Below are 12,053 nucleotides of genomic sequence, written 5' to 3'. Positions count from 1 at the left end.
GCTCGGCTTCCTCGGGCCAGAGAAGCCGACGACCTGGCCTTCGGGGAACCCGGACCCGCCTTGCTCCCAGCCTCGCGGGTGAACAGGCCCCCGCCGGGCCCAGCGCCCCCGCAGTCTGCAGAGGGGCCGCCCCCAAATCCCGAAGGCCGGCGGTGCCGGGAAGTTTGAGCCCCGGTGGGACTGGCCCGGAGGCTGCAGCCAGCGATCGTCAGGCGGGAGCACCCCGCCTCCGCATGCGAGGAACGGGACCCCCCCCAGACCGCGACGCCCCCAGACCGCAGCCGCAGCTCCGGTTTAGTGAGCACCTACTGCGGTCCCCAGTTAACCCCGCACCCACAGGGCCCTCATGGGTGAGGGACCTCTCAGGGGTGCCGTCCTGTGACACGGGGGAGCCCCACCTCCCCACCCCCCAGGGCAGGGCCAGACACTGTCCCCTCCCAGCTCCCTGCCCCATGCCAGCCCCTCCCTGGACCCCAGACCCACAGAGTAACCCAGAGGCCTCTCCTTTCACGCCTTGTTTCCTCAGTTGTAAAATGTAAGCAGAGGGTTAGATCCCTGTTTTTTCTCAGTTTCCCCCCACCCCACCTCCCGGACGGAGTCTTGCTCTGTCACCCAGGCTGGAGTACGGCGGCACAATCTCGGCTCACGGCAACGCCTGCCTCCCGGGTTCAAGCAGTTCTCCTGCCTCAGCCTCCCGAGTAGCTGGGATTACAGGCACGTGCCACTACAGCCGGCTAATTTTGTGTTTTTAGTAGAGACAGGTTTCACCGTGTTAGCCGGGATGGTCTCTATCTCCTGACCTTGTGATCCGTCCACCTCGGCCTTCTGAAGCGCTGGGATTACAAGCGTGAGCCACCACGCCTGGCTTTTTCTCAGTTTTCTAAAGCAGCAGGAGTCTGTCCTTAGAGGAAGGCTTCCCCAGGCCCTCCCAGCACGCCTGCACCTCGAGTGCGGAGCTGTTTGTCCCCTTTGCAGAATGAAGGCCCAGACAGCCTTCATTCACCGGGACGTGGAAGAAAAGGCACCCAGCCTTCAACCATTCATGGGCCTCCAGACACCTCCAGGGCTGCCTCCCCCTTACCTCTGCCAGGCACAGAGAAGCTACTGGAGGCTCAGGACTGTAGGTGCCTCTAACTGGGGACACTTAGCGCTACACCCCTGCCCAGGTCGCCCAGCCCAGCCCAGCTGCACCCTCCCTGCCTGTCTGCCTCTGATTAGGAGGCCTGGGCGGGGGCACCTGGAGACAGCTTGCCTAGCCATGTGCCGGCAGCTGGCCCGACATGCCAAGGGTCTCAAGGCTTCAGCTGCCAACTGCAAAGTTCATGCACGGGGCCTGAGTGGACATGGGGTGCGTACATGCAGGGGCCAGGGCACTCAATGGGGACAGCAGAGAGTGGCCCCGGCTGGGGAGGCTACAGGCCTGCCAGGGGCAGCCTGGGAGGCGCTGACTCAGGAGCTTCACCAGCAGGAGGACTGGGCCCAGCCCAGGCAGTGCTGGGATCAGGCAGGCTCCACCCACACTGAGGGTTCCTCCCATGGTGATCCAAGGGCCTTGGAGCTAGCCCCAGGCACATGAGGGCTGCTCCAGCCCAGCCGCAGGTCAGGCCAGCTCCTTGAGGCCCTGGTACACCTTGATGGAGTTGTCCTTGGCATTGGCCACCAGGAGCTGGCCCTGGGGTGCACAGGCCACTCCCAAGGGCTGCCCAAGCCGCTGTGACACCAGGCGGATGGGTGGCCCGGATCGGGGAAACAGGGTCACCTGGCGCCTCTGCTCATCTGCCACAATAATGTTACCCTCTGAGTTGGAGCAGATGCCTGCTGGGCAGCCAAAAGTGTGCCCTGTCCAGCCCCCCAGGGAGCCCAGTGGCTGGTGGGCACTGTCAAACAGCCACACATCCTGAAACTTCACACACAGCAAAGCCCCTGTCAGGCCCCGGGCCCACCCAGCACGGGCCCTCCAGACCCAGCCTGGAAGCCGGGGCCAGGGGCTCCCAAGCAGAGCCCGACATGAAGCTGTGCACAGCCCAGGCAGGTAGTCTGTCACCAGGAGGTGACTGAGGGCGTCCACAACCAGCCCCCGGGGAGACGGGAAGGTGCCCCCCAGGTCCTGGGCTGTGTGCTGGAGTGCACAGACAGCCCCATGGACGGGTCGCTGACCACCACGAGCCCTGATGCAGTCACAGCCACATCCTCTGGAACAAAGGCCCGGGCCCTTGGAGCACGGCAGGGCAGGAGGCAGATAGATCCAGGACGTGGACACAGGGCGAAGCCCTGGCCGTGACAAAGAGCAGGCCGGCCCTCCTGCAGCCCCTGTGGGCACCCGGATCCGCCCAAGCAGCTGGGACTTCCAGGAGCCAGTGGGGGCTCCAGGCGGGTCCAGTGTGAGGTGTGGACGCTGGGAGGCCGGAGTCCGGGCAGGCCCGTCACCGTGTCCGCTTCTCTGCAACTGGGCAAAGTTTGGGGCCACGAGAGAGAGAATAAGGCCCCACTGTGTGCAGGAATGGAGAAGTCGCTCCTCCTGGCACCCTCCAGGCGGGCCCGGGGCCCTCCCGTTGGGCCGGATCTTCCAGGCCCTGAGGCGACGTCGGCCTGGCCCCAAGCCCAGCATCTCCTGGCCACCCCAGCATCTCTGTGCCTGGAACTTGAGTCTGGGAGGCGCCGTCCATGGAGCTCACTGTGGGTTTTGCTCTGGGCCCCAAATGAGCTCACGGGCATCACAGCCTTGTGGGGACAGACAAGCAGCGTTTCTCAGATCCATCTGCCTGTGAAGCCCCTTTCTGCTTGGGGGTCACCCACACTTAGCCCTTCTACCTGAGTCTCTCGGTCAGGAAGACTGAGGGGTGAGGGAGCCTGTTCCGAGGGCGTCCACCTGCCCCGCCGAGAGAGGCCAGGCGGGGACGCTTCTACTTGGGGCCCCTCGCGCTGGGCGCTTTCTGAGGCGGGGTGGCTGCAGTCTCTGTTGTTGGAAACTAGGGCCCAAGGAAGGGGGAGGAGCCAGTGGCAGGGACGCTGCTGGGCCGGGTGGAGGAGGGAGAGAACGGTCTTGGGCCTCAGCCCCGGAAGCTTCTGTGAAATAAAAACCAAGTTCCCCAAAGACTCCCGGTGCTGCCTCGGTGCTGTTCCCACTTCCCTGCACAGCTGGATGCCACGCAGCGCACCCCGCTTCAGGGGGTCCCTCATGGCCCCCCACAGACAGCAAGTTCATTACTCCAAGTGGCAAGGTAGCCCCAGGCCACCACCCCCGAGCAGAGTCCTTGCGTCTGAACCACGGGTGGGTGACCCGCTGGCTGAGGTGCCCTCTGCAAGGCCTGTCCTGCTCCCCACGGGTGACAGGGAAGGAGGTTCTGTCTCCACACCTGTGAGACAGGTGCTGTTGCCCCCAGCAAGGTCATGCTTATCTGTCTGCCCGGGGGGGTGAGGAACTGGGGTGCAGTGGACACGTGGAGGTGCAGGGGCTGAGGACGGGGAGTCTCCCTCAGACTCAGGACTTGGGGACACTTCCTGACTGCCCGGGGCCCCCTGCAGCCCCTCCAAGAAACCTCTGGGTAGAGGAACCCAGCCAGGACCTGTCCCCTCCACCACCGCTGCACTCCGAGCCTGACCAGCCAGCACCCCAGCTCTGGCCGCCCCGAGGCAGTGGGTTGGGGGTGCCGATGCTATCTCCCTGGCCAAGCAACTCCCCAGCTCTGGCTGCCCCGAGGCAGGATCTGGGCTGATGCTATCTCCGTGGTAGTTAATGGGGCCGCTGCCAGCCTGCTTGTACTGCCCCAGCCCAGCCGGTCCAGCCCAGCTCAGCTCAGGGAGCCGGGCACAGGCAGGAACTGCTTCTCCTCCTCAGGGGCAACGTGGGCTACAAGGCCCCTTCCAGGGTGGGTGTTAAGGGCGTGGCCAGCTCCCCCAGGAGGGAAGTGATTTGCTGTGGGGGTCCCGGGTGCCCCTCCCTGCCTGCCCATCCCCTGCCCGTGGGAGGGCTGAGCCGGGCCATGCCGGGAGGGAGGCAGTGAGCTGTGAAGGCTGATGCCTATCGTGGCTGCAGGGTCTGGCAGAGGCCAGCAGAGCCCACGCTGGGTGAGCAGCCTCCAGCCACGGAGCCTCGGGGCTACCGTTTAACCGCAGGAGAGCTGATATTAGTGCTGCCTTGCTGGATTTGGGGGTCTGTGTCCACCCCCAGCGCACCGGAACGCAGGCCAGATCAGCCCAGACCACACGCCTGTCCTCGCTCAGCTCCCCACGTCGACGTCCCCTCCCACCCCCAGACTCCAGCCCCCACAGGAGGGGGCCGGGTCTGAGGACAGAAGCGCACCCAGGACTCCCAGGCCAGGACATTTCCTCAGGCGGGTGTCCAGGTGCCTACATCAGGGCCCCAAAGGAAGGAAACGCAGGCGGTGTGTGTGAAGACAGTTTCTGTTTTAATGTCCACAGTTGTGATTAATAAATAACCATCACCTCCCCTGTCCCTGTGTGGCCCCAGGGACAAGCCTTGGCCACAGCCCGAGGGGGTCTATCCACATGCATGCTGAGGGGGGATGGGTCTCAGGCCTTGGCCACGGGGCTGGACCAGGTGAGGGTCGGACACGCTGCGGGCGGAGACAGTCAGATCGCGGCGCCCGGGGGGCTCTGCAGGCCGCAGACAGCCTCGGGGGTCTGGGAGCTCCCCGTCCCGACACAGGTGCCCCAGCCACTGCCAGGAAGGACGAGGTCGTCCGGGGCCGGGAGGGGGAGGCCAGGCGGGGGGACACTGGAGTCGGCTTCACACTTGGTGGTGTGGCCAGAGAAGGGTTCAGGTGCAGCCGGGCCCAGCATGCGGGGTGGCTCGGGGGTCCCTCGAGCCAACGTGGGACCCAGCTCCGGCTGCCCCCAGGCCTCTCCAAGAGCCTCGGGCCCCTTGGCAGGCGCGCGTTTCACAGACAGGTCCAGGGGCGTGTCGGGCGGCCTCGAGGCCCGCTCCAGCGCCCGGTGAATGGTGAGCAGCTCCAGGCGGATTTTGCCCAGCTGCTCCCGCAGGGGACTCGCCACTAGCCCCCCAGCGGGCACCAGCTGCCCCAGGCGTCGCTCTAAACTGGCATAGTCGCTGAGGGCCCGGGTCAGGTCCTCACCCACGCGCCCTGGGCTTCCCGGCGCTGGGCCCCGAGGCTGCGGCAGGAAGGGGCCCTCGGGGCCGCCCGGCTCCCCGTCCTCAGGCCACATCATCGCAGAGGAGCCAGTGGGCAGGCTGGGAGTGTGGGAGCCGGTCGTCAGGCCACACTGCCCCAAAAGTGTCCCCAGCCCTGCCCCATCCCCCTCATGGCCTCTGCCCCATGGCCCCTGCCTAGAGCCTGGGCTCTCCCGGAGACCCCAAGGACCCCCGCACTGGCTCTTGGGTCTCAGTTGTCCTCTGTGGCCTGGAGCCCACTTTCCCAGTGGCTGAGCTCAGGACAGACCACAGCCACCATGCCCAGCCCCCCAGCCCATCCACCCCAGGAGCTGGGCACCCAAGACACCTACCTGCTCCGGGAACAGAACTTTGTGAGGCCGGGGGGTGCCTTCGGGAGCTCCAGCCTGCTGCCCAGGGACAGCCTCCTCCTGGGGTCACTCTGGGCCACCTGCTCCAGCTCCCCCTCCTGCCCTGAGTCCCTGGGGGTGACTTGGGGCCACGGCCCCAGCCCTGGAACCGGTGCCTTCAGCAGGCCAGGAGCCAGAGCCCCAGGGGGACCCTTCGGAGAGACAGGGGCCTTGGCAAGGGCGGCTTTGCCTGTGGGCAGCCCCAGAGTGTGCTCCAGGAGCAGCGGGTAGTATAGGCGGGGGACTGGGGTGGGGCGCTGAGGGGGCTGTGGGGCTGGGAATGCCGCAGCCGGGGGCAGCAGGGGGCTGGCTGAGGCCAGGAAGGGCACATGGGCCGCAGCGGCCAGTGAGGGCCCCAGGTAGGAGAAGAGGCCCGGGCTGAGCGGGTAGTTGACACCCAGCAGGGACAGGTGGAGGCTGTGGGCCTCCGGGAACTCCCCTGGAGCAGGTGGGGGGTAGCAGGGGACGCTGCCTTCAGGGCCTGCTGAGGCCATGTCCCCCACAGCCACACCCCTTGGGCCCCCTCCCATCCCTGGCTTCCACGACTCAGGCAGGAGCCCACCAGGGCTGGAACCTTTCCGGGTGACCCTAGCCCCAGCGGGTGGTGGCCCTGGGGACCCCTCGGCCCTGGGCTTGGGGCCCCTGCCACGGTGCAGGGGGTGGGCAACAGCCTCCACGACGTGGTCAGGCGTGCGAGCAGCATCTGGGGGCCGCGCTCCCCGGGGCAGCCTGCCGGGGTCGGACTCCCCAGGGCGGTCTGGGGTGGGTGCGCGGGGCCTGGGCGTGGTGGGGCGGCGGCGGCACGCCCAGTCTGGGGAGTCCAGCAGCAGGGAGAGGGAGTCTTTGCAGAGGCTGTACTTCATGTGGTTGTAGAGGTGCGACTTCTCCAGGCAGGTGAAGGGGCACTGGAAGCATTTGTAGTTGTAGGGTTTGCCCCAGGGCCGCGGGATGTAGTGTGGCTTCTTCGGCTTCCGAGACCGCGCCCTCGCCCCTGTGCCCACGCGGCACGAGCCCGCCTCCCGAGACATGGCAGCCTGCTATGGGGCAGGCCCGAGCACCACGGCCACCTGCAGATGGGGCCACAGTCAGCGCCCAGCCCACTCCCCACTGCTCTCCATGCGGGGCTTGCGAGCCTCGGGGACGGGAGCCCAGAGTGCCCCTGCCTCCCCCCTGCGCCGCCCTGGCCGCCTCCTTTGGCTCCTCCCCATGCACACTTCCAGGGTGGTCAGTGCAGCAAAGTGCAGGGCACCAAAAAAAAAAAAAAACAAGTCCAGGACACTCAGCAGCTTCTGACTGAGACCGGCAGCAGCACCACACTTCTGAGAGTTAGTGCAGCCTGGGCAGGATCGGAAACGCACACCGGAAACGCGTTCCTTGTTTACTGAAATTTGATTTTAACTAGATGTCCCTTATTTATGGGCTGACCAGACACAGGTCCCCACCTCCGAGGCAAGGCCGGCTCGCTGGCAATTTCTAGGATAATTCAGCCCACACCCATCTCCCCACAGCACGTGAGTGGCTAAAAGGGTCGGCGTGGCCAGGTCTCACTCTGGGGAGGCGGCAGCCTTGTGGTTTCAGGCCCTCTCGCAACCCCTGCTCGCCCCTGTTCAAAAACGACGGAAAGGCACCAAGACGAGACACCAACACGAGGGCCTGCAGGCGTGTGTGTGCATGTGTGCGTGCGTGTACACGTGTGTGCATGCACGTGTGCGTGTGTGTGCCCGTGTGTGCACGCGCATGTGTGTGCATGCACATATGTGTGTGTGTACGTGTGTGTGCATGTGTGTGTGCGTGTGCATGTGTGTGTGCGCACCCGAGCGTGCAGAGCCTGTTCCAGCAGGGTGTCAGGTGGACACTGGGGGTCTCTGAGGGGGTCAGCCTCACGTGGGGCCAGGCCAGGCTGTGGGGAGTGGACGTCCTAGCATGGCCCCGTGGCTCAGCCACCTGCTCAGCTCAGCTCCATCTGGGTGGCTTCAGGCAGGTCAGTGGCCGAGCCTGCAGCGGCCACACTCAGCCAAGACCCGCTCCTCCCCACGCCCCGTACGGCACTGGTATGCGCTCCACACTCCATCTGGGCTGCCACCTGGGCTGCCCACCGCCCCGGCACTGCCTGTGTGGGGTACACGGCACGCCTGCGCACACGGGCTTCGAGCGTGTGTGCACCGCGCACAGGCTCACGCAGAGCCCTCACCCAGTGCGCAGTGGAGCCACTTCTGTGCCACCTAGCCAGCGCAGAACAGAGGTTGCCACCAAGGGAAAGGACCCTGGCCGCACACACGCCTCGCACCCTGTCACGGCGGACATGGTTGCTCATCTGTGATAACACACAGCACACCCAGGGTGTGGGCAGCTCTCCGACCCACTCGTACATGGCACTCACGAGTGCACACGGGCACCACACACCACCCAGGACACATGCAGACATGGCTGGTCACACATGGTCGGTGGGCTGAGCCGGTAGGGCTGGGGCAGTGCCGTCTGCTGCTCCTAGAACCCCAGGTGGGCACCGCTGGGGGGACCACCAGCGGCAGGAGAGGGCCGCTCCTCCAAAGGTTTGGGGTCCTGCAGGGGGTCACAGGCTGCGTGGGCAGGCAGAGGCCGACTGCCTGGTTTGTGGCTGAGACAGGGTGGGGGTCGGGAGGCAAGAGCTGGGCCAGGAGAGGGCCTGGGGCTCCCTGAGGGGCTGCACACGCGACCTGGACTGGGTGATGGGTGCAGAGGCAGCCCCTTCTCCCTGCCTGCCGCCCCCCAACCCCATGTTGATGACAAATGGGTGTGGGTGCTCCGGCGACAGAGGCGGCTGTGCGGGGCCATCGATCACCCAGCCCTGCGAGCCACACAGCTGTGCCGACTGGTGCCACAACCCATCCCGCCTCCCAGCAGAAACCCGGAGCTCCTGGGTCAGGGGCTTCTCCGAGGGGCTGTCTCAGCAGCTGCCGACCCCATGGGGACCCGGAGGATGCCTGGCACTCAGCTGGTGTGTGTACACAGAGCAAAAGACATCCCCGGAGAGCAGGCACACGGACGCACACAAAGGCACAGGCACTCACACGCACGTCCCAGCCGGACCCAGCAGTGGCTCCCCGGGCACCCTGCACCCCTCTGCCCGGCCCGGATACCCGGCCCCACTCACCTTTCCCTGTCTGGCGGAGAACTGGTGGCATGAGGGGCACAAGGCCCCACCCTGGGTCAGGAGGAGGCGCCCAGCAGCCGGGGACCCTTGACCAGCCACCCTCAGACCCTGCCGCCCCCCCCCAGGAAGCGGGGAGCCCCACACAGGCGGGTGAGGAGAGCGCCAGGGCAGGCTCCCGTCCGAGACCCCAGACCCGGCCCCTGCCCTTCGCGCCCAGCCCCTGAGAGCGGACCTTCCTCCCCTCGCGCAGCTCCTGGACGCCGAGAAGTGGGGTGCAGGGTCCAGCCGCCCCTCGCGCCCCCACACTTCTGGCCACCCGCCGCCCCCGCCGCTCCCGAAGCCCCTACCTGCGCCCGGCCGGGAGCGGAGCCCGCGGAGCCGCCAAGTCTGTGAGGCCGCGCGTGGGGCGCAAACTTCCCGCCCTCCCCGCCCCGCGCCGGCGACGACTCGGACCCCGCGGACGCGCTCGGGCTCTCGAGGTAGGATGCGGCTCCTGGGGGGGACACTGAGGCCGGGCGCCCGGAGCCGGACCCCTCGGGCCGGCGCTCACTCTCGCGGCAGCGACGCCCGCAGCCTCCGCCGCCGCCCGCGAACCCCCGACGCCGCTCGCACCCGCTGAAGTTGGCGGCAGAGGCGGGCGCGCGTGCGCCTGGGCGCCGGGCTCCGGGGGGCGCTGCGACCTCCGACCGCGCTCGCGGCGGGAGGGGCGAGCAGCCCCCGGCCCCGGCCCGCGCCTCCCGTCCCTTCGCCCCGCCCCCCCCCCCCGCGCCCACTCACCTGCATCGTGCGCCGGGACCCGCTCAGCTCTCGGGGCGGCGCGCGCGGTGGGGCGGCGGGACCCCGGGAGGCAGCGCCCGGCGAGCGGACTGCGGCGCAGGTGTGCGGCCGAGTGAGGGGCGCCCCGCGCCTCCCGTCCCCGTCGCCCACAGGCTGCCGCGGGGGTGCGCGGAGGCCGCCAGGTCTCCGGGGTCCCCGCCCGGCGTGATGGGTGTCAGCGCGCGGGGCGCAGGAGAGGGGCCGTCAGCGCTCATCCGTCAGGGCTCTGGCCCCTGACAGCCGCCAGCCCACCCGAGCCAAGGCCCCGGGGGCTGAGCCCGGGACGGGGGGCCTCGGCCGGAGCTGGCCGGGGAGGGCAGCGCTTGGCGCGGGGCGGCGGAGCCGGGCTCCCTTCCGCGCCCTCCCTGGGCGAGCCCTGCCCTCCGTTCTCTTTTCCTCCAAACAGGAGGCTGCAAGGCCCGGCCCTCGCACCCCGCCCTGCGGCTGTCGGCCTCCACCTGGGCTGATTTCCAGGCATCCTCCTCCCTTTCTGGGTGCAGAACCCCTCCTGCCCCTATTCCCCACTCCCCTGGGAGGTGCCTCTGGGCTGCGCCACCAGACTATGCACTTCCCTGCCGTTTGAAAGACCCCCTCTCCACGGGAGTCTCCTCCTGAGAGGACCTGGGGCGTGCAGGTGAGAAGCAGGTCCAGGGAGGGCCCTGGACCCCCGGCCACACCACAAAGCCCTTCCCCCAATGTCCTCTGGCCAGGGCAGCTCCGGGCCCCACCTCCCTCGCTGCACCAAGTTCCAAGTCCCTCCCTGAGCTGCCAGAGCATAGAGGTCTGCAGTCCCACTGCTCAGCTAGGTCCTAGGGGAGATTCACCTGACCGGCCTACTCCTTCCCAGACACACACACAGGCATGGCTGGGGTAGAGCCGGACACGACCTCTCCGGAGATCTCCTGCCTTCCCTCAGGGGAGACGTCCTAAACCCTGCGCATGTGACGGGTGGGCCTGGGCGTCTTCAGCCAGAGGGGAGTGTGCTGTTCCGGGCTGCCTCTGAGGCTCTGAGGAGGCTCAGGGAGCCGCGACTCACGTGGCTCCCCGGGACCTGGGACTCCCTGCAGGCTCAGCAGTGGGCTCCGGGGCTGTCTCCAGCTCCGGTTAGGGTCAGGGGTGCCCTGGGGAAGAAGGGAAGACCCCATGGGGCTTCTGGGTGTCCCTCCTCAAATGGGGCAGAGAAGAGAGTACAGCAGCATCCCCGTGGCCGTGGCCTGGCTGAGGAGTCCCTCTCTGTGCACTGGGCGGATGGCCAGGCCCAGCGTCAGGTGGAGCACACCCAGGGTCCATGAGGAACGGCCCTTGGTTCTGGGGTAGGTGTGGGGCTCTGTCTCCCTCCTGCCTCAGTGCCACCTTCTCTGACACAGCCGCCCACGCCTGTCCGAGGGAAGTCCTGGGGGTGGGGCTGGGGACTGGGAGGGGTGCTGTGGATGGCAGAGCATGCCAGTCTTCTCTCTGCCCGCCTGGCCTGGCCCAGCTGACCAGCTGACCGTGCAGGCAGCCCCGGGCCGGGAGACAGCTTGGGCTCCGTCACGCCAGCAGCCCCGTGGAGAGTGGGGGCCAGGAGGCCGGCTGCTTCTGTGCATAGACCCTGCTCTGGACATGTTCAGCCAAGCACTGCCCGGCAACACCAGGGGCCGAGGTCACCCTGAGACAGTGACCTGAGGGACTGCTGGTCACCCTCACACCAGTAGCCTGAGGCTGACCCCTCTGAAGGTCTGGAAGAGGCCACAGCTGACAGCACAGGAGACTGGCTGGCTGGAGGCTCTGGCCATCATCCAGGGGAAGGAAAGGAAGGGAGCACGGAGCCCTGGTGTTGGGGGGCCTCAATCTCAGCATGCAGGGAATGAAGCCCAGTGAACCTCAGGGGACCAAGGATACCCAGAGGGGTCAAGGCTGTGCTCAGTGCTGAGCAGGCCGAAGGGAGCAGCTGGAGCCCCCCCACGCCCCTCCTCACCACCGATGAGCCTTTGCAGAAGTTTGGATGAGAAGCGTAGAGGTGGCAGCCCCCAGGGGAGCCCAGGGGCACAACTCAGACACGCTTCTGTCCTCCAGGAATGGCTCTGGCAAGGAGGAGGAGGGCCTGCCCTTGCTGGTGGGGGGCGTGAGATTCAGCCGTGGCTGCACCCGGACAGCCCATGCATGGTGGGGTAAGGGGTGTGTGAGGCCCGTACCTTGGGTGCCCAGATGACTGTCCCCACCACGAACAGCCCGGCGAGGCTGGGTGGCCAGTGTCAGCACCCCCTAATCACAGGGCCCCCTAGGCACATGGGCCTCCTCACTGTGGCCATGACCCACCTGCTGGGACCCAGCCCTTGCAGACAGGGCTGACCTTGGGTTTGGAGGGGTGGCCTCTGCTCCCTGAGGCAGTACTGTGTTTTGGCACCTGTGCCCCCCACTTCCTGGGCCACAGCCCCCTTCTGCAGAACGGGGTGGGCACTTCTGCTCTGGTGGGTCCTCGTGAGTGCCCTGACGTCTCCTTAGCCAGTCCCAGTGCAGGGTGGGATGGCGCCCCCACGGCCCCTCCTTCTGCCTTCAGCCAGAAGCTCATGTTGGCCATTAA

General features: G+C 67.3%; 3 protein-coding genes across 3 annotated transcripts in view; all 3 read right to left on the bottom strand.

Moving 5' to 3' along the window:
• PIGQ (phosphatidylinositol glycan anchor biosynthesis class Q) overlaps positions 1-1,225 on the bottom strand; it is an 18,613-nt gene extending 17,388 nt beyond the window's left edge. The window contains exon 1 of the mRNA XM_032269385.1: positions 1,082-1,225. The gene's annotated coding sequence lies outside the window, so the exon portion shown is untranslated. The remainder of the gene's footprint in view (positions 1-1,081) is intronic.
• Positions 1,226-1,600: 375 nt separating this feature from the next.
• NHLRC4 (NHL repeat containing 4) lies at positions 1,601-2,009 on the bottom strand. Its single transcript, XM_032269448.1, is given in 2 exon segments — positions 1,601-1,904; positions 1,906-2,009. Coding segments are annotated over 2 exon segments (408 nt in total).
• Positions 2,010-4,388: 2,379 nt separating this feature from the next.
• Positions 4,389-7,174, bottom strand: PRR35 (proline rich 35). The gene is made up of 2 exons (XM_032269380.1): positions 5,485-7,174; positions 4,389-5,212 (listed from the first exon to the last, which is right to left on the bottom strand). The coding sequence occupies exons 1-2, from the start codon at positions 6,567-6,569 to the stop codon at positions 4,594-4,596; spliced, it is 1,704 nt and encodes a 567-aa protein (XP_032125271.1). The 5' UTR covers positions 6,570-7,174; the 3' UTR covers positions 4,389-4,593.
• Between the last annotated feature and the right edge of the window lie 4,879 nt (positions 7,175-12,053).

The sequence above is a fragment of the Sapajus apella genome, unplaced genomic scaffold (genome assembly GCF_009761245.1).
Source record: "Sapajus apella isolate SASKATOON/1434 unplaced genomic scaffold, GSC_monkey_1.0 scaffold192, whole genome shotgun sequence".
Taxonomy (NCBI): domain Eukaryota; kingdom Metazoa; phylum Chordata; class Mammalia; order Primates; family Cebidae; genus Sapajus; species Sapajus apella.
Note: the sequence above shows the minus strand (reverse complement) of the source record. Positions and strands in the feature narration are given on the sequence as shown.